This window comes from Neoarius graeffei, chromosome 22 (assembly GCF_027579695.1).
Source record: "Neoarius graeffei isolate fNeoGra1 chromosome 22, fNeoGra1.pri, whole genome shotgun sequence".
In the NCBI taxonomy this organism is placed as follows: Eukaryota; Metazoa; Chordata; class Actinopteri; order Siluriformes; family Ariidae; genus Neoarius; species Neoarius graeffei.
The window spans coordinates 17,431,137-17,453,508 of record NC_083590.1 but is presented as its reverse complement, the minus strand read 5'-3'; the positions used below and the strand labels follow the sequence as shown (position 1 = coordinate 17,453,508).

Here is a 22,372-nt window from a genome sequence, read left to right as displayed (position 1 = left end):
GACTCGTTTGGCTTTTTACCCATTCCTTGTTTTTGCAAATCTCTCGCTTTTCCCTCGAGTACTTTTCGTGATTCTTGAAAAGTAACATCTTTCAGGATTGATCCCGGATATTTCTCTTGTCTCAGATACCAATCCAATGCTGCCTGCATTACTTTAAGAGAGTCTGGTTTGTATGTAGTTTTCCCCATTTTCTCTCCTCACTTCTGCATAAAGACAGGAGTGGAGGTTCAAATATTCAAACGCGGATTTGCACCATATAACCGGAACTAAATCAATCAAGACCGTCTGTATTGCTCATCAACTGAAATACGTGGCACACATCTGCAGGATGGACAATGCAGACATCAGAAAGCAGATATTGTTTGACGAGCGGTCCTCAAAATGGACAAGGTTCGAAAGACTGTTGGGCATGGATACCCAGCAGATCAGGCGACAAATGACCCTGCAAACACATACAGTTGGGGCCCACATGGGCCTTGTTTGGGCTAGGTGGGCTTCGGCTGGGCATGGGCTTCGACTGGGCTTTGTTGTTGGGCCCCACATGGGCAATGGGTGGGCATTAAATGGGCTAAATTAAGCATGGGCAATAAGTGGGCTTTGTTGTTGGAGCCCACATGGGTAATAGGTGGGCAGTAGATGGGCTAAACTAAGATGGGCTATAAGTGGGTTCCAGCAAGGCTCCAATTCAACTCCAATTCAGTTCAAAAACACAAAGAATTTTACTCTCATACCTACCAGTTGAGATGTAATAAAATAATCTTTAAAAAAACTCAAAATTAATTACAATTAAAAATAAAATTTCTCAATTTTAGAGCATAACAGATAAAGTTTGCTATAACCGATGGACAGAGAGAACTTTATGTGCCTCATTGACATGGGCGCACCCCAAGGAGCCAAGTCTTCAGAAAGGGGAACATGATGATGATGATAAAACTGCGATAGCACCTTGTCTAACTCACAGCATTCGTATGCCACCAGAGAGCCGTTTATTTGTCTTTCTGCGGCCCATTTCTTAAACATGGAAAGCCAAAGATTCGTACTTTTTTTTTGGTATTTTAATTTTCGCTTGCAGCTTGCAATTGGTTTATCATTTCTTCGTCAAATATAGCGAAACGCGGGATTGCTGAGTCAGCAGAGTCAGCCATTTTGCTGACAAAATTTGTTAATTTTTGTAACCGTAACCAAGCAACGAACTAGCCAATAGCATTTCAGAAATACAGCCCTCCTTGATTGACCAATCAGAATTGAGTAATTTGGCCCTATGTATTATAAACTATTTAATACATGAATGTTCATGAATAAAATATGAAAGTGTAGGTGAAATTGTCATTTTTAATGTTGACAGTCACTAAGGGGATACTGGTGAAGCAACTCCTGTTAGAAGGGGGAGGGGCTCGGTTAGCGTGCACCTGACAGCGCTGTACGGCAAGCCGCGAGGCACAAAACGTCATCAGTGAAACAAAAAGCGCAACGCGTTTTGGTCTGCTGTCAGTCTGCGGCTCAGAGCTCAGCGGAAGGATTCAAAGCGCACACTAAAGGAAGACTCCAGCACTCGGGTGTTGTGTCTGAGGCTTTGTAAAGAGCGGAGTGTGCTTGTTTTATAAGGGAAGTGAGATTATCCGGACTGGGCGGCCATGTCCCGGAGGAAACAGAGGAACCCGCGCCAGTTCAAACGCCAGAGTGCGAGCGCACCTCACACAGGTCACTGCTTATTTATCTCTATAGCATCATCAGCATCAGCATCATCATCAGCATCATCCTTCTGTCTTTATGCATGCACTTACAGCTCTTTCTTTGGGTGTTGGGGCGTATAGCTGTGTGTCTGTTACTTTTGGCAAAGTTTTGGGGTCAAACTATTATTATTATTATTATTATTATTATTATTATTATTATTACAGCTTTATACACTACTTTAAGATGTGCAAGTCTGTTCATGCAAAGTTTTGCATCCAAAAATGACAGTTCTGAAGATTACTACTACTACTACTACTACTACTACTAATAATAATAATAATAATAAAATAATAATGCATCTAATCTTTAAAAAAAGAAAAAAATAGTTTTATGCAAAATAACCATTTTCATTACCTTCATCTGTCAACTGAATATATTTTACTATTTTTTTTTAATAGCACAAACTATTTATTAATAAAAAATATGTAAATGTTGCACTCAGGTAGTGCAATAAAGGTCGTGTCGCTGAGGTCGTACCATCAAAATGATATCTTCAGTATGCGTTTAAGCATTGAAAAAAAAATAATTATAATAATACCGTAAGTACCAATGATCACCTCACCAGGTAAAAGATTCATAATGACAATCCAAAAGATGCACCTGCCTTCAAGTGTATTAATTATTTATTTTATTTGTTAATTCTTTATTGTAATACATACATTTGCTCTAGCCCAGCCAAACTGTTTAATATGCTGTCATCTTCAACCAAATACCTCTATATAGCTATATACTAATAACCATAGCTATATACTCATGTAGAAATACTCCTACCTCCTTTCAGTACATGTAAATATGTTGTTAGTATTGGACCTGTGTTATAATACATGTTGTTCCATTCGAAGTATAATTAGTATAATGAGTATAATGAGTATAATTTGTATCCAGCTCATCCTGCTGCAGTTTGTTAAAACGAAACACTATAATTATCATAATGTGTTCGGTTATTATATCAGTCCCTGGGTTTTCTAGTTAGTTTTATAAGCCATGTGGAGACTTTTCACAAGTCACAGCTCCATCACAGTTATAACAAAGGACAAAAAGGTCATTATGTACTTCTTGGGCTTTTTTTTTTTTTAAATCTCCGTCCAACATATTGCCCCGTTATCTAAACCTCGACGATTGCCCCATTATTTTCATATTTTGCCTATTCCATTCTCTGTGGTGTCCCTTTGGTGCACAGATAAAGAGCGAGTGCTGAAAGAGCTCCATTAATTTGCCCTGATGACTGCAGTGATAAGGGCAGATAATGGACTTGATAAAGTGTGTGTGCGTGTGTGTGTGTGTGTGTGTGTAAGTGTGTGTGGGAGCAGAGATATCATCACACACACGATTATTGCCATTAAAATTCCAGCTCTGCAATCTGCGCCGCACTGATAATCCTCTCCAGACGATAAGACAAAGGAAATCTTCTCTCTTTATTAGGTCTTCTGGATATTCCGATAATATAGTGATAAATTTAGTATTTCTCCTGACCCTCCAGTTTTTTTTTTTGAAGATCTCACTTTCTTTTTTTTTCCACCCTTTTCCTCAGTCTCATACTCTTATGAAGTGATAGGGTCATCTTTTCTGCTTTACTCCTGCTTCTACTCCCCTTAACCTTCTCAGCAGTGTGGTTTTATTGTAATAAGAGTTAGATCTGAAAGGCAGATAGTGAGGTAGGAGCATATTATCATCCGTTATCAGTCCTTCTTCACTCCACTGAGCCAAACCAGCTGTTATTCCCCCCCTTATCACCCCGTTCGTGACCGGCGGGGCAGTAAATTTGCCCCCTTTGGTGGGATAAATCTATGACAGTGGATTAAAAGACTGCGATGAGAGAGAGAGAGAGAGAGAGAGAGAGAGTGAGAGAGAGAGATTCACCTTCTTCCTGAGAGAAAGAGTAGCTGTGATGCGAATCGCAGCCCCTTTTCATGTCCCTGTTGACGAAATACTGACACAGAAACCAAGACGTATCATTTCAACATTCATCATGGATTATCATATAATCAGAATACTGTATTATAAAATAACTACAAGAAATAACTACATAAAACTACGACATTAAAGATATACAGACTTTACTGTACTGTTCTGAATAACATCCTAAGACTGTAAATCAAGTGGAAAAAAATTGCAATAAATTAAATTAAATATTAATTTCACCTGTCTTAATTACAATTTCATTTTTTTTTGCTGATGTAAAAATCATTTAGATATTTTATGATTCAATTTCCATATAAATAAATCCACTTGGTAAAGAAGACAAAATTTTTTTAATCAGCTTCTACTGGATTTTCTTATTTTATTCATTATATGCCACAGCACTGTTGAATTCTTCATTCTGATTGGTCAGAAGGTGTTGATTCATTTTCTATATCAGCAGTACTTTGGCTCTAAACTCAGAGGTTTATGTCAATACGCTCCTTCTAATGTGAAAATGATTCTGTATCTACAGTAACATTAAACACGACTGTAAATGAATTAAAGTGTCATTCTTTAAAAAAAATAAAAACTGAAATGGCAAATTGCTGTGGTTTAAAAGAAATAAAATGTTTCTGGATATCCTGTTATAAGAAAACTATTAAATTCAGGGTGGTAATAGTAGCTATGCTTCATCACAATGCTGTATAAGTTCATTCATTTCCTGTAACAGCACAACACGGAGTGTTTTAGTCCTGTACTTCTCAGTTAAAGACTTCTCTCTGTGAGAAATGTGTAAGTTGTCATGCCGTGTCATGAAACACACATTACGAGAGAAGAGTCCACTGCTGATTTACACTCTTCAGAACATCTCTCAAGGGTTAAATCTCTCCAGGGAAACCAGTTAAGGGCCAATGTAGAACTGAAGAAAACTTGATTTCTTTGTTTCATTCTGTCTTCATTTGTTTAAACATCACATGTTTAACATCAGTCTGTTATTCTTATATTATAAAAACTGGCATTAAGCCAGCAGATGACTATAATATGTAAGATATATATTTCATACCGTAATTATAGATATAGATTTTTCATCACTGCATAAAAGCAGTGCTTTCGATGAGTGCTTGAGCAAAATATTTGCAAGAGCACAAAATCAACCTGAACAGAATAATAATATTAGAGCACCATGAATGAACCATTGAATTGTGCAGTGTTGTGTATTTCACCTCAATAAATCGCTGCATTGTCTTGTGACAATGACATCAATAATGAGATAATAATGAGCATTGCAGTTACAAATACATATTTATTCCTTTCTTTGACGCCAGAAACAACACCATGACATTTATTATGGTGCGACTCTGCTGGGTGCCTGGTGGACAGCAGTGAACCAGCGCCTTCACTTTACATCATTACTATAAAGTTACCATCCGATATTATCGCACATAAGAACTTATCGATATTGATATTGATCCGTGGTAGGTTTAGATTATCTACAACTAAAGAAAGATGCTCATAATTGCTACTGAACTATACAATAATGATGTTTACATGAGTGTGCTGAGTAAGAAATTGTTCAGGTGGGGGAAAAAAGCATACAATACAAAGATACATTGCCTGCTATGAAAAAACCAGGAGGATAAAAACCTTCAGGGAAAAAAAACGCACTGCAGAGATGTCCACAAGCACTGGCAACCGGCGGTTTTCTCTGCCTACACAGTCAGTCTGCGCCGGCTACTCGATCCCAGAAAAAAACAACAACTTGCCTTTCAATGTTTAAGCAATTTATATCGTCTCCGCTGCCCATAATTTGCTGCAAATCCAATTATTCCACTACAAAATTGTCTTTAATTCGGGTCTAGCATGACTGGAAGCGACACCATATTTGTTGACCGATTCTCGCACTCTGACTGATTGAGCCAGACCATGTGACCATGCCGTAGCGTATGTAGTTGAGTTACAGAGCCAGGCAGTGTACTACAGAGGGGAACTGAGAAAGCCAAGCACACACACACACACCTGGAGGGAAATTTCATACATATTTTACAAGTATTTTACAGGGAAAAGGTTAGTAATTTATTAGCTGAGAATGCACCAGAAGCCACCAGAAGACATGTAAATTTCAAAATTTTCTTGGGGGGGGCATGCCCCCAGATTCCCCTAGCAGACCCCCCTAGCATTAGCATGCCTTTGGTGTGCCATGGCAGCTTCACCACTGCAAATTCCAGAGCCACCTACTATATTTTTTAGCCAGTTGCTTCGGATTTTCTGGAGAACCCTGTACTGGAAAACATCCTCCTTGACCAAATGCAGCATATGGGCTCCGAGGGTTCTGCAATCTTGATATTTCAAAGTTGATGTCAAACTGGTGTCTGGTTACAACTGCCAACTGTCCAACAAGCTAGTGGACTAATAAAACTGCTTTAACTCGTTTTATATGAAACTGTCGTGAATATTTTCCGTAAAATGTGTTAGTAAATGAATAATCCAATGTTGTTTTTTAAAAAGCAAATTAAAAATAAGTGCTGGATAAAAACCCATCTATCTCATGGAAATAAAGATACAAATTTCATTGTCCAGTGATCAAGTGTTTATAAGAGACATTGCCTTGCACTTAGGATTGGGTTCCCTGTGGTGGTACATGGATATCGTTCGTATGTACGGACATCATATGGTCGCAAAAGCCATCAAAAATCAGGTTGATGCTTTACCATATTCTCTTCAGTATGGAGCTTTGGTATTATGTACATGACAGTTAATCAGACAAACATTTCTTGTCAGGTGTGATGTTGTGTCCTACACAACTGTCAAAGTACTGAATTTTCCAGTGGTCAGGTTTCCAACAGAGAGACGAACTACAGAGTCAATGGTGATCGAAATAGAAAAATAATAAGAAGAATAAAAATAATAAAGTAGAAAGATCCTGAGTGAGAGGAACAATTTGCGCCAGTGCTCCTAGCGCAAATTAAACAAAGAAATAGAAGATTAACATTTCAACATCAATAAAGTAAAATTGTAATGTGTGTTGAGTATACAGCAGCATTATAAACTGTCTGTCAGTGGAGTACATTCGAAATGACTCCAGCATCGGAAAAGTTGAATTTCGGAACATGACAATCCCAGATAGTTAGAAATAGTAGAAATTTTGATGAAACTACTGCTGAGACAAGGAAACGTGACTGTGTGGAAGTGTTTTGGTTGTGAATCACGGACTATTAGCTTATTAGCGAGGCAAAGAAAAAGCAGAAAATTGTAAACTAGTGTTTTGTTTACCTCATCACTTCCGGAATGTAAACATCCAGATATTTAGCACAGACGTGTTCTTATCCAGAGTGACGTACAACAGACTCAGAGCAGCCTGGGGAGCAGTTGGGGGTTAGGTGCCTTCCTCAAGGGCACTTCAGCCATTCCTGCTGGTCCAGGGAATTGAACCAGTGACTTTTTGGTCCCAAAGCTGCTTTTCTACAGCTGCTTCTCTGGCCATGGCTTCCCAGTAAAGCTTCCCAATAAGAGCTGGATGTACGGTTAAAAAAAATGAAAAAACATGAAAAACAACAGAAAGAAAGAGAAATGTGTTTAGTTTAAGGGTTAATGTTATTTCGTCCCCCCCCCCCCCCCCCCCCCCCCCACTACTTTAGATATGTCTGACTGAATGGATGTTTTCTTGTGATGATCAACATTCTGACCTAAAAAGCTTGCAACTGGACAAAAATCATTTTGGAAATATTATTACAGATACAAGAAGCGATGCGCGGGGTCCAAGCACCATTTCCAGATCCCACATCCGTTACATTATATTACAGGTATTTAGCAGACACTCTTATCCAGAATGACGTACAACATACCCAGAGCAGCCTGGGGTTAGGTCCCTTGCTCAAGGGCACTTCAGTCATTCCTGCTGGTCCAGGGAATCAACCAAGCAACCTTTTGGTCCTAAAGCTGCTTCTCTAACCATTCAGCCATGGCTTCCTAGTCAAGCATCCCAGTAAAGCGTCCTAGTAAAGCTAACTCATTATTTTCTGAAGTAAAATTGATCCTAACCATGAGTTTTTGGTTCACCATAAAGTGATAATCAGTGTACAGTTTTATTCAGACATTGTCCTGATATCGGAGTGAAGATAACGTTCTCCATGTTTGAGGACATTTTGTAACAGATTGGTTTGCCGTCTCCAGTCCTAAGAAGAGAAATGTCTTTCCACTGTTATCCAAAAGGGATGCGTTATTTTATTATAATATCGCTGAATATTGCGATTTATCATATAACCGATTCTCATCACACACCTCAACCATGTCGTGACAAAGCCTCTCTCTCTCTTTATTTGTGAATCTTTTCTGTCACTTTGCTGACATACGGCTGTCAGAATATGATAAGTTTCTTTCATTATTATATCCTTTCCAAGACGTCAAGGTTTGTCAGCTCATCTTTATTCTGTTTTTTTTTTCAAAGCCATTTTGATTATCTTCATCTGCCAACTGTCAGTGCTCCGTCTCTGTGAGATCGGCGTAATATAAAGCGGGGTTATTGTGTGCCAGCTTTCTCAGCAGCATCTGTTCAGCACTAATGAGCTATGAAGTGCTGTGGCTCACTGGCCTACGAAGGCAGGAAGGAGATGGATACGAGTGCGAGACGAGCCAAATGTTTCTGTACGCTTTTATAAGCACTCCAGCATCTTTTAGCAAGTCATAACAGTGATGTTTATCAGAGTAAGGAAGTATAAGACACGGGATCAAACTCCGTCCAGTATTAGAGTAGCACCCATGCTTAAAAGAAAGATGGGGGATGACTGGATATGTGCCAGTATTAAAGGAAAACTGACATTGAAGCACATTAAATATGTTTATTATTATGTATGTTTATATTTGATTGGACAAGTGGCGTTCCGAGAATGCTGATAGTTAGTATAACCACACTGGGATGTTTCAGTGTGCGTGTGTGTGTGTGTGTGTATACACATTCCACTTGTCTGTGTTCATTACGTAAAACTTCAATTCTAGCAACAGTCCCACTGAAACGGTTACTACAGTGGAGTTAGTCCATCAGCAGACATGGAAAATGATGCATTTTTACTGAATTTAACTTCTGACTTCATATATGAAAGCTCATCAAATGAAGATGAAAAGGCTTGAAGGAATGCAGTTTCACTTTACCTTTAACAGGAATGTACAAATCAATGTTAGCGAGCTAGCCAACTAGCCGACAGGCTATAAAGTGAGTGTGGCTTCTTCAGGCTCTATTTTCATTTGTGGAGCAAAAACAAACAAATTATTTGGCCATATTGTGTCTGAAATGCCACTCATTTTTAATGTAATATTTATAAAAATGATATATAAAAGCAAAATCACAGTCATGCGGTTATACTGAACATCAGCACGGCTATGATTAGCTACTGTATCGTACCTATAGCCAAATCACAGCGGTGTCAATATATTCAGTATAGCCGCACTCTTGGTCCTGTGATATTGCTTAAATAATATGGGATGTGCTTAATGATTCTGTTGATAATTTGTTGTTTTTTTCGTGGCATGTTTTCATTGTTCCGCATTAAGCACCAGCACTATTTTCTAACTGTTTTTTTCCTTTTATACAACAGCAATTCAATTCATAGATTGTGTTTTTCATTCTTTATTAAAATAGTATTCATCATGCTTTTTAACCATTTACTGATGTTTAATGCCTCAGAATCATGTTACTTCCTGATGCTTGTTACTTGTTGATTCTGATTGGTCAGGAGCTGTTGATTAATTTTCTATTACAGCAGCTCTGACAATAGTGTATCTATAGCAACTTACACAGAAACGTGTACAGAGGACACTTGCAAAAATGGTTAAAAACATCACAGTTTCTTGGTAACATGATGAGAGAAAAGAGAGGCTGGTGATAGAGCAACTGTTTCTAACTTCTGTAACATTAGCAACTAGAAGGACCTAGCATATCTCTGCTAAGCCACATATTGTCAACATCAAACTCGAATCACTTGAACCTAGAGTAATACTAAAGCTTTCCTCCAAATTTCATCCAAATCCATTCACTACTTTTTGAGTTACGTTGGGAACAGACATCCTGGATCCACATACATATCCGGATTTGCATCAGAATCTACTCAATTGTTCTTTAGCCCATGGCTCACCTTTCCCCCAAATTTCATCCAAATCCATATACTAGTTTTTGAGTTATGTTGGGAACAAACAAACAAACAAACAAACAAACAAACAAACAAACAAACAAACGGATGTGAAAACATAACCTCCTCCAACAAAGTTGGTGGAAGTCATAACAGGAATTAACTTGTGTCACAGATTTTGCACAACATTTTATGTAATTATAAATGGATAATCTATTTAAATAGAAATTGTAAGTGCTGTTACAGGAAAATAATCACCCCGTCATGGATTATTTTTCTATAACAGCATGCTGTGCTGTGTTTTCTTCCTTTCATAATCTCAAGAGTTGTGTTTAATAGAGTTGTGACTTGATTGAAGACAAAATGCCATAGAACCATCCTCGTCAAATCAGCACATCAGTTTCCTGGTTTCTGTACAATAAAAGAAAGTTGTAATTGATCAAACTTACCAACTGGAACATCATCAGCTGTTTGGTGTTCTGGTCTCCTACACATGGTATCCCAAGATAAGATTAAATTTAACAATGTCGAATCATCAGTTGTCAGCTTTAGTAGATGCGCTGTCAGTGATGATCAGTGATGTCCAGAAGGCAGATGTTTATTGCTCAGCCTTAATACAGACAAAGTTACATTGTCTTTAAAGACTAACAATGTCTTGGATTAACATTGCCATGTTGGGGGGAAAAAAAGAAGAAAGGATGTTTATTTGACAGCCGTTAATCACTATCAGTGATGTCTGGCCACCAGACGTTTATCACTCACTCCATCATTGAACCAGGAAGCTCGATGCTGATCGATGATCAGTGCCTTTGAACAAAAACAATGATGCAATCGTTCAGTCTGGGTTACACAACTGGTTAAAAGACTTGGCTTTCAGCCATGGGTGTCTTTGAAAGTACGAGACAAAGGATGGATTTTCAGATCGAACCCTTTTCATGAACCCTTGTGAAGCTTGTCAGGGTCATGATGATGATCACCGTGTCTTTAACATCAACTAAAAAAATTCAAGTTGATGTTAAAGACGGGCGGCACGATGGTGTAGTGGTTAGCGCTGTCGCCTCACAGCAAGAAGGTCCGGGTTCGATCCCCATGGCCGGCGAGGGCCTTTCTGTGCGGAGTTTGCATGTTCTCCCCGTGTCCATGTGGGTTTCCTCCGGGTGCTCTGATTTCCCCCACAGTCCAAAGACATGCAGGTTAGGTTAACTGGTGACTCTAAATTGACCGTAGGTGTGAATGTGAGTGTGAATGGTTGTCTGTGTCTATGTGTCAGCCCTGTGATGACCTGGCGACTTGTCCAGGGTGTACCCCGCCTTTCGCCTGTAGTCAGCTGGGATAGGCTCCAGCTTGCCTGCGACCCTGTAGAAGGATAAAGCGGCTAGAGATAATGAGATGAGATGTTAAAGACTTTCACTATTATCTGGTTTCTCTATTATTTGAACATAAAGCTAAGAAATTGTGCCTGGTCATGTAATGCAAATTTAGGAAATTTGAATACGTGTAACCAGAGTTGGTTAAAGGTGATGTATTATACCACTTTTCCACATGTTGACCCGGTTCTCTGAGGTCTTAATGAAATGTCTGTGACATGCTTTGGTCAAAATATTACAAGGATAAAACACCACAACTCTCTTCTCCCCTTGTCTAAACAGCCCTGTTCAAAACGCCTGATTTGAGGAACGGCCTGTTCCTTTAAATGATAATCAGCCACTGTTCACCCCACCCCCTCTTCTGCCAGCCAATCAGGTAGCACTTTCCTCTTTAATATTTATTTGCAAAGGCAGCTCTCAAGCCATGAGTGGAGATACGATATTCAGATGAGGGGGCAGGATCATTCTAATAAGCTCCCCTTGTGACATAGAAAGAGGAGACTAGTCTGAATGGCTTGTTGAAGCTCATGTTTTCTGAAATAGGAGCCGAAAAGAAACTGACTGGGTGTCTTATTTCAGAGTTTGTGGGTTGTTGGGGTCCAGACACTCAAATGTATGTATATACTGAAAAAGCCTTAGCTAACTTTTTTCCTTGACTAATTATATAAATTCACATCTCACATGAATTCAGATGTGACAAAATTTATTAAATTAGTCTTAGACTTCTTCTCAGTGTCTGGGGTCAAATCATACCAGCACACCCAGAAATAGAAATTTGCTAGCTGCTTAGCATGTGACTTTGTTAGCAAGCCAGGTTAAGGAGAGCTAACTATGAGTCTGTATACTTTGCATGCAAATGGAAGATAATTTAGCTGAATAGCTTTTTATTTAGCCCTACACTATTCTAATTGCTTAGCATGAGGTAGTTAGCAAGCTAGAATTTTGGCATTTTAGATCATTAGCAAGCTTCTGAATAACAGAAATCGACTGCCTACTTACCTGTTTCAGCTACATTGCTTGTGCAGTCTAAGTTGAGAAACCACTTCCATTGTGCTACAAGAGATTTTACAAACATTATAGATATTTTATAAACAGTCTAAGGCACGGATTACGCTTTTATGATTAGGGTTTGGCTGGATGTTTAGCGATGTAGCGAGGACAGATTATTAGCAAGATTTATGATCATTAGGCAGTTCACAAAGTATAAGCAAATCTCAGATAACTCAAATCTTTGAAACTTAGCTAGCTGTTAGTTAGCAAAGATTATAGTTTTTCTCTGTAATCACATCGCTAACACTCGACCCTCCAGCTCATATAAAGAAGCAGCACATGAGGCATCGTTGTGCTGATACAGCGGACTGGAAAAGAGAGTGAATAAGGAAAAAAAGCTTTATTATGCTGCAGCGATTCAGCTCCTATTCATGTCTCGCTGCTGTGTAATCATTCCTCCTAATCTCATTTACAGATACAGCAAAACAAAGCGAAAGAGAGAGCGAGAGAGAGAGAGCATATAAGCATATTTGAAGTGGATTTGCAAAGTTTTAACATGATTAATTCTCTAAATGGGAATATAAACAAGTCAGGACATATACAGTATACAGGGATGAGAACAGGGGTGTAGTGGGTGTGGTACGCGGGGGTACGCCGTCCACCCACTTCTCCCGAGGTGAGATTCAAAAAAAAAAAAAAAGACAATAAATGTAAAGAAATACTCAAGTCTTTAAGAAGGAGTGCATGGTAGGGCTTAACCCAATGGCTGCATGTCATGTATTTTGTATACGCAGGTGCCTCAATCGCGCCAGACTAAATGCTTGATTTATTCGATTGGTGCCTTTTATAATAAATTTCAGCCCATTGCTGGTTTGTATGCGATGTGAGTGAGTGACGTGACTTTTTTTGAACTTCTGGACACATGCTGTAGCTGTTGCCACGGCAGTAAGTAGGCTAGTAAAAATATCGAATTCCGAATGCAGCTCGGCTCAAATGAACATGAATCGAACATGAACAAAGGTGTTTGTGTACCATAATTTCCAATATTTTGGCTTCACGCCTGATAGTCCATGTTAAACCTATGCAAGGTTTATGTTGAGTTCCAGCAGCAGAGTGGTGCTGTCTACGACGATGTATTCGGAAGGAGAAGGCGAATTTGTTCCTCTTTAGCCATTTCGGCATATTTATTGGAGACAAAATAAACCGCGGCTTTTCGCCATAACAGTTGGGCTGTACTGACAAACACGAATGAAAATTGCACACATAAAAATGTCTGAAAAAAAGTGTCTTCTTGTGCCCTCTTGTGTTGTTAAAAGAACGTAACATTTATACAAATCATTCATACCAAACATAGGCGACCAAACAAAGGCTACCGCTTCTGACATGATATCAAATCGATGACGTCACGAATCGTGTACCCCCACTTTAAAAATCTCCACTACACCACTGGATGAGAATGAAAAATATTAAAAAAGTCTGAAAAAAGCCGGGGGTTTGGGGACCGCAGGCACCCAGTGGGGCCCAGGGGCAGAGCCCCAGTGGGGGCCCCGGGGTTCGGGAGCTAATGATTTTTGGCTATTTTTTTTTTTTTTTTTACCCCAAAACCATTAATTTTATCAGCAAAAAGTTGAAATTTATTTGGAAATAAATTCCCCTTCTTGGTGAGCTATCAGGTGAAAATGATTAATAGGGTACAAGAACCTGTTTTTAATCAATTCACATTTGATGATTTCAAAAACTCAGTGCACCTTTTAATATAAACGAGCTCTACGGTATGATATTTCTGCATTTTTGCTATTCATGTCTTTGAATACTCTAATCCAGGGGTGTCAAACCTGATCCATAAAGGGCCGTGTGGCTGCAGGTTTTCATTCCAGCCATGCAGCAGCACCCTGATTTGGCTTATTCAATCAACTGACACACCCACCCTTTAATCAAGGGTGGGTGTGGCTGCAAGTATTTGACTGTGTGAAGACAGTTCAGTTGATTGAATGAGCCAAGTCAGGTGTGTTGCTGCATGGCTGGAATGAAAACCTGCAGCCACAAGGCCCTTTATGGATCAGGTTTGACACCCCTGCTCTAATCCTTTAAAATGAAGTGCAAACCAGAAAAACGTTCGATCATATAATTCTCTTAAGCTTTCTTCTGATGTTATCATGGTAGCAGGAGGTCTTACATATTAAGCAGGCAACATTCAACATCACTTATCACTTCCCTTTCAACTGTTGTGTGTACTAACTAGGTTTTATCTGGACAGGATGTTGTGTAATGTAATACATATACCATATGGTCAATTTGAAGATCAAGATGGTGATTTTGAATTAAAGAACAGGCATGTACAATGGGCATTACATATTGGAAATTTTTTTTAAAATCAAAAACTATAAGTTCATCTCGGCCTAAAAAATTTGGGCAGACGCTCCCGCGTGGCACATGCCAGCAATTCCCCCCGTCCCCCTATGAAATGAGCAATAAGTAGGAGAGTTATCCATGGTATCTCATCTCATCTCATTATCTCTAGCCGCTTTATCCTTCTACAGGGTCGCAGGCAAGCTGGAGCCTATCCCAGCTGACTATGGGCGAAAGGCGGGGTACACCCTGGACAAGTCGCCAGGTCATCACAGGGCTGACACATAGACACAGACAACCATTCACACTCACATTCACACCTACGGTCAATTTAGAATCACCAGTTAACCTAACCTGCATGTCTTTGGACTGTGGGGGAAACCGGAGCACCCGGAGGAAACCCACGCAGACACGGGGAGAACATGCAAACTCCGCACAGAAAGGCCCTCGCCGGCCCCAGGGCTCGAACCCGGACCTTCTTGCTGTGAGGCGACAGCGCTAACCACTACACCACCGTGCCGCCCATCCATGGTATCATACCTAAAATTTTATCAGAAATATAGATGAGATACTATGATTCCCCCCAACATGCTACATTAGATAAGCTAACCCCATTTATAAAAGATACACACTTATATGACATGTATTTGAGACACCATGGCAATAATTCGTGCGATATACATTATAAATATAATGCATCATTGAACAGGCAAAATCATTTTCAACCTACCTTTGTGTGTTTTTTGGTGTATATGTGAAGTTCGATAGTCCTTGCCTCTCTACTAGCGTAGTTTATCATGTCAGAACACAATGAGCAAAGTACTTTTCCTGGGACATCTATTTTCCATATGTGATCACCGAGCTTCATTGTGACAGTCTGTTTGTCGATCTCGACATTCAGTGTTCTTTCTAACCAAGCCCATCGAAAACAGTTCTTTATTCCTGCACCTTTATCAATCTCCCTCGCTCGATCCTCTTCTTTCTTATCTAGGACTTTTGCCATTGTCGATATGCTAAAATATCCCACCTGAATACGTGTCTTTCCGATGTTACCAATGCGTATCATCAAATAGTGTGTCCGGTCGGAGAACGGCGACTGCAAGCCACGCGTGGAGAGCATGCGCACTTGTGTTTATACACTGCACGCAATGGGATTTCCCGAAAATTCTACCGCAAATAAGTCGAACATTGTCACAAAAGTGAATGTTAATTACGACATGTCGAAAGACTCGAGTGTGTTGACCCGGAGCCTACCAAGAATCAAGACGTTATAAGGTGACCACAGATCGTTAACCATACCCCCCCCCCCCCCCCCCCCGAAAATTTCTCAGCGGATTTACATCGATCTCAAAAACGATCATTTTGGTCTGAAAAAGTCGGAAATCCGCCGATTAGCGGAAAATTCTCATCCCTGAGTATATGGCATGCTGCAGTTATAGATTTAATTAGAGACATGCATTTAATTTATAACCTTCTTTACTTAGTGTGTCAAAATCATAAACAACAAAAGTGCATCAATTTTTGGAAATGGACCAATCAGACATCACATTATCTACCACACAAATTATCTTAACTTCATTCTACTTGTGTTTCTAGTAATTGTGTCCAGAATATCTGCATTTTTTATTCATGGTTCAGTTTATCCTGATCAGGGTTGTGGTGAATCCATCCAGAGGCCCTGGGAACACTGGGTGTGAGGCAGGATTGGATGGGACTCCCATCACACACACTCACAACTGGGGTGAATTTAGCATTGGCAATCCACAAACTGACCTGTTTTTGAGAGGCAGAAGGAAACCAGAGAACCCAGAAGAAACCCACATGGACACAGGGTGAATATGAAACATTGCACAGAGAGTAACACATGCTGAGGGTCGAACTGGGAACCCTGGAGCTGTGAGATGGCAGCGTGCACCACGGTGCTGCCCTAGTTAGCTATCTAGCTCTGTATTACCTTATTTTAAAGCTAAGCTAAGTAGCTAGTTTTTTCGTGTGTAGCTAGCATATCCAGTATTATTCTGTCCACATTCACTGGATATGAGCAATCGCACGCTCTGATTGGCTACTCTACTACTAGGATATCAGCTCATATACCATATACCATGAGTAGAGTAAAACAAAATGGCAGGGTTCATCAAGTCAGATATATCACTTTATTATCAAGTATTTAAAAGAAACAGCAATAGCTAAAAGAATATAGTAACCCCCCCAGTATTTCCTGTTCCACACTCCAACCCAGTCAGTGGTGGTAATGCACCTTTAAGTTGGTTTGCCAACCACCAAAAAAATCCGAAAGAAGAAGAAGAAGAAAATGGTGGCACATGTTGCTGAACCAACCAAAGACAAAATAAATATTACTCGAAAACAAAACCCCCCAAAATACAAAAAAATACATAAAAAGGAATGAAAGTATGTCATGTTAAGAACATGTCTTTTTTATTTTTCAAGAATTATTATTATCATATTTTTCACAAATTGCTCCTGTCATTTCGCTGGTTTGTTTACATTCTAAGCGGAAATTATTTTGTCGGACGTTTTGTATAATGTTTTTATTTATTGAATTTGCAAAAAATGAAAATAAAAATGCTCTGTTTCTCAAAATCCAGTGAATGTAGATAGAATAAAACAGTTATTCCACTCAATCTCGTCATACATGGCTTATAGACAACTCGGTGCTATGTGACTCGTCAGCTATCAGCTCATGCACGACTCGATTTTGTGGAATAACTGTTAAATGCCAGCCAATTCCTATAGCGTAATAGTAGGTAATCAGTGAAATAGAGACCACCACTGTGCCACCCAGAAGGGGTCCAAATTTTTTTTATTCATTTAAAACAGAGCAGATAAACTAGTATGATGGATCGAAGAATATCATCTCCAAGTCTGCAGTGATACCTAACATATAAATCTAAGTGTTGCGTTCAAGGTAACAGTGAAAATCCATGAAGATTAACTGAATGCTGGGGGAAAAAGGGAAAAGAAAAAATAGGTCTAAAACCAGGATCCATCCCTCAGCAGAAGCATCCTCATCTCTCTGTCTGTGTTAGTGAGATCTAGGCGTCATGCCACTGAGACTGAGGCGTCCACGTCCTGTGCCAAAGAGCCCTGTTGTGTGATTGATGCAGCGTGTGTTAGCGTCTACAGGGATGCATGCAGAGTCCAAATTTCTCTCTCTCTCTCTCGCTCACACACACACACACACACACACACACACACACACAGAGAGAGAGAGTGAAATCACACTGACAGAAAATTCCTGAGTTTTACTTTTACCTCAGTATTTGCTAATTGCTATTTGACAGCTACAACCACAAATTCACTACTCTAACAGATATTTCGTGAAAGATTGTGTGAATAAAATGATAATTTTTTGCTAATTTGTGCTAAAAGAGAATAATATATCACCTACATCTTAATCAAACCTTCCTGAAGTTCAGAGTTTTCTGAACACAGTTAGGAGCAGCTTAGCCTCAGTAAGATTAGCTAAGCTAGTTTGCTAGCTCATCATGTTGTCAGTCCACAAGTGTGAATGTGTTTGGATTGTTAAATGTGATATTTCAAAAAAAATAAATAGATTAATTATCCATCCATTATCTGTAGCCACTTATCCTGTTCTACAGGGTTGCAGGCAAGCTGGAGCCTATCCCAGCTGACTACGGGCGAAAGGTGGGGTACACCCTGGACAAGTCGCCAGGTCATCACAGGGCTGACACATAGACACAGACAACCATTCACACTCACATTCACACCTACGGTCAATTTAGAGTCACCAGTTAACCTAACCTGCATGTCTTTGGACTGTGGGGGAAACCGGAGCACCCGGAGGAAACCCACGTGGACACGGGGAGAACATGCAAACTCCACACAGAAAGGCCCTCACCGGCCGCTGGGCTTAAACCCAGGACCTTCTTGCTGTGAGGTGACATTGCTAACCACTACACCACCGTGCCACCCCTTATAGATTAATTAATTAATTAAAAATATTAAATATTAATAATTAATTTAAAAATAGTTTAATTACCTTTATTTTATTTCTAAATATTATAATAAAATATTAATATAATATAATACAATATATTCCTATATAATAAAATATAATATAATATAATATAATATTAATAATTAATTAAAAAATTGTTTCATTACCTTTATTTTATTTCTAAATGTATTTTATTTCATTCACTGTAGTTAGCGTAGAAGAAAACAGGAAGTAAACAGCTAAACAGCAAAAGTGGCTGTTATTTACTTTTCTTGCTTTTCTCTCTCATGTCCTGCAGGAGGGTTTGAGAAGGGACAGTCAGAGGTGGAGGAAAGAGAGCATGATGAAAAAGAGATCCTGAAAGATGTAGAAATGACTGTGGACCAAGAAACGCAGTTCCCTTTATACCCAGCAAATTTTCACATTAAAAACGAGGACGATTCCAGAGCAGGTGAGGTGGTCATTTTAAATCTGTACCTCAAGTGTGTTTAAGTGAAAAATAAATAAATAAATAAATGCACGTTTCTCATAACCATGAACAAACCACAGTATGTTTTATTCCTCCTATACCACAGCAGTTTTCCAGTGATTGCATATTTATATTTATTAAAGAAAAGAATCATTGTACGTTTAATATTTTATATGTTATATATATTTTATATGTTCTAGCAGCTATGAACAATCTCAGTTATACTAATTATAGTTTAGCGTAGTACGTAGCACGTTACACACGACATTAAACAGTGTGAAGATTCTGTGAACGAGCTGTTACTATAGAAGCGATAATGTATTGTTAGTACTGCCATGCTGTTATAGGAAATGAATCAACACCTTCTATTCAATCAGAATTCAACAGATTATTATTATTATTATTATTATTACATTTTATTTACATAGTGCTTTTAACAATGGACATTGTCACAAATATGGTGGTGAGGAAAAATTCCCTGAGACAACATTAGGAAGAAGCTTTCAGAGCAACCAGTCTCACAAGAGAACCCATCTTCTTCTGTGTGATGCTGGATAGGGCAATTATGAGTATGTATTATATTATTAACATGAATGTTTCCTGGGTAGCATAGTGGTACTATTGCCTCAAGAGTAAGAAGATTCTGGGTTCTGGGGCAGCCATGGCCTAATGGTTAGAGAAGCAGCTTTGGGACCAAAAGGTTGCTGGTTCAGTTCCCTGGAACAGCAGCAATGGCTGAAGTGCCCTTGAGCAAGGCACCTAAGCCCCAACTGGTCCCCAGGCTGCTCTGTTGTACATCGCTCTGGATAAGAGCTAAATGCCTGTAATGTAACGGGTTTGAACCTCTTGGTCAACTGATCTTGGTCTTTCTGTGTGGAGTTTGCATGGTTGGTTTCTTCCTACAGTCCAAACACATGTGGATTAGGTCAACTGGCTATGCTAAATTGCCCATAATTGTGAATGTGAGTGTAAATGGATGTTCATCTCTGTGATAGATTGGTGACCTGCCTGGGATGAACCCCACCTCTTGCCCGAAGTCAGCTGGGATTGGCTCCAGCTTTTCCCATGACCCTCAAAGCATAAGCGGTGTAGATAATGGATGGATGCTTCATATGAATAATGTTGCCATTTGTAGTATCTGAGGTTTTTTTTTTTTGCAAATCAAAGAAATTCAGATAAATTGTAAATAAGCAATCTCCATTTTAAAATAGCTGGGCCTATATGACAATATATTGACACACTGTTGGTTCATTACAACAAAATCTTTGGTGGAAATCTCAAAGCTGAGCCGTTGAAGGTTAAAGTCAGTGTCTCAGTCTGTCAGTTCTGAGATTTGACCTCACAACCTTCTGGATCTGAACTGATGAACTTCCACTGCTCACCAGCACATCCCAAACAGGGTTACTGGTCCTAGTAAATATTAACAGAGTATTTCCCATTTGCCCTCAGAGAAAATCATTAACTCTTTGAAATTTCTGGAATTCAATTTATCTTGCCCAATCCTCAGGAGTGTTCATAATTTGGCTTAGTCTCTGTGCTGCTTTTAATTTCTGGCTCACATATGATGAATCTGCTCTTTTGAAACGCCTCTGCATTTCCTCTTAAAAGTTTGGCATGTGGAAATTGGAGTGCGTACACCTGTTTCGCCTCTCAGCGAGGAATTTTCAAAAGCGTGAGCAATCTTCCGCTTTTTTTTTTTTTTTTGTCTTGAATTGGCGGAAAGACGTACGTCTGCGCCTTTTGTTGTTTCTGAAAAGAATCCGGGCAGGCGAGCTCATTTGAGTTGGCATGCAGATTGTAATTTATTTTACTGTGTGCTTCTAGTTTCAGGCTTTGTTTCAGTTTTAGTTTGTGTTTTGTAGTAAACAAGAGTGAAGACGTGATCGCTCAAAAATGAAAATGAATATTTATTGTTCAAAGATTTTAATATTTATTTTATAACAAGCATCTGTCGCACTGGACAACATTTGGACCACAAGGCAAACTTTTCTTTTTAAACTTTCTCTCCTTATTCTGCTCACCCAGGTGGCCTCTTCAGACCTCTTCCACTCTCAAAGGAGAGGCTTCTTGAAGGGCTCATAGCTTCCTGAAGGGGTTCTCTGATAGAGAAACACTGTGTTAAGGTTCTATGTAGGACTTTTTAGGGTTCCTTTAGATGGACAAGACAAAAAATTAAGAGTGTAGATATATTTTTTTATTCTGGATTGTGATTAGTTAGAAGGTGTTGATTAATTTCCTTTAGTGCAACTCCAAATCTCAGGTTTATATTAATGCCTTATTGTTTCTACAGTATAGTAACAGATAATTCACTGTAACTTCTATGCTCCTGTATGCAATGACTTGTAATTCCTTTAGGGCTGCTTTTGACATTATTCTGTATGTAACTATATATGGTAAAAAAGGATGATGTGTCACTGATTAACAAATGGAAATTGTAAACGTTGGGAAATCACTGTGGTATAAGATGAAGAAAACACTTCAAGAAAGATGTGCTGCTGTAGAAAAGTAATCAAGTAGCATTAACGCCACTTCATCACACCAACCTGTCACTGACTGTTTTCTTATAACAGCACAACCTCAAGTGGTTTATTCCTTACTTTTACGATATTTTCCTCTAACTTATGATTAATTGACAAGTTTGTCATCTCATATCTCATTATCTCTAGCCGCTTTATCCTGTTCTACAGGGTCGCAGGCAAGCTGGAGCCTATCCCAGCTGACTACGGGCGAAAGGCGGGGTACACCCTGGACAAGTCGCCAGGTCATCACAGGGCTGACACATAGACACAGACAACCATTCACACTCACACCTACGGTCAATTTAGAGTCACCAGTTAACCTAACCTGCATGTCTTTGGACTGTGGGGGAAACCGGAGCACCCGGAGGAAACCCACGCAGACACGGGGAGAACATGCAAACTCCGCACAGAAAGGCCCTTGCCGGCCACGGGGCTTGAACCCGGACCTTCTTGCTGTGAGGCGACAGCGCTAACCACTACACCACCGTGCCACCACAAGTTTGTCATCTTACCTAAAATTGTATGTGTGTGTGTAAACACCAGTGGCAGAAAATCCTTAATCACTGTTTAATTAAGGAATTGTCCTATAGCTTCATTTCATTCCTGTGCTGGAATTAAACATTTCCAATAAGTTTAGTCACACAGCTTAACACAGAGAGAAAGTGTGTGAGAGACATTAGCATCTCTATCTCTCTCTCAGAAATCTACACACACACGCACGCACACACAGAGCTACAACAAGGAAATGTAACTCTTATACTCAGTAGGGAACTTTGCCCCAGTTTAGGGCTGTTTTAATACTCCATTAGGGATCATTTAAAGCTACTTTAGAACTATTTTAGGTTTTCTTTTTTGGGGGCACTTTTGGGACTCCTTTAAGGCTCCTTTAGGCTTTAGGGTTTCTTTAGGACTAATTTCAGATGCTTCTAGACTCTTTTATGCTT

At 39.4% G+C, this 22,372-nt stretch overlaps 1 protein-coding gene across 1 annotated transcript in view; it reads left to right on the top strand.

The window, feature by feature from the left end:
* The first annotated feature begins 8,201 nt into the window (after window positions 1–8,201).
* Window positions 8,202–22,372, top strand: part of zfpm2b (zinc finger protein, FOG family member 2b) — a 74,559-nt gene continuing 60,388 nt past the window's right edge. Inside the window, exons 1-2 of the mRNA XM_060903925.1 lie at window positions 8,202–8,253; window positions 18,739–18,891. Of these exons, the coding sequence (XP_060759908.1) occupies window positions 8,202–8,253; window positions 18,739–18,891 (205 nt within the window). The remainder of the gene's footprint in view (window positions 8,254–18,738; window positions 18,892–22,372) is intronic.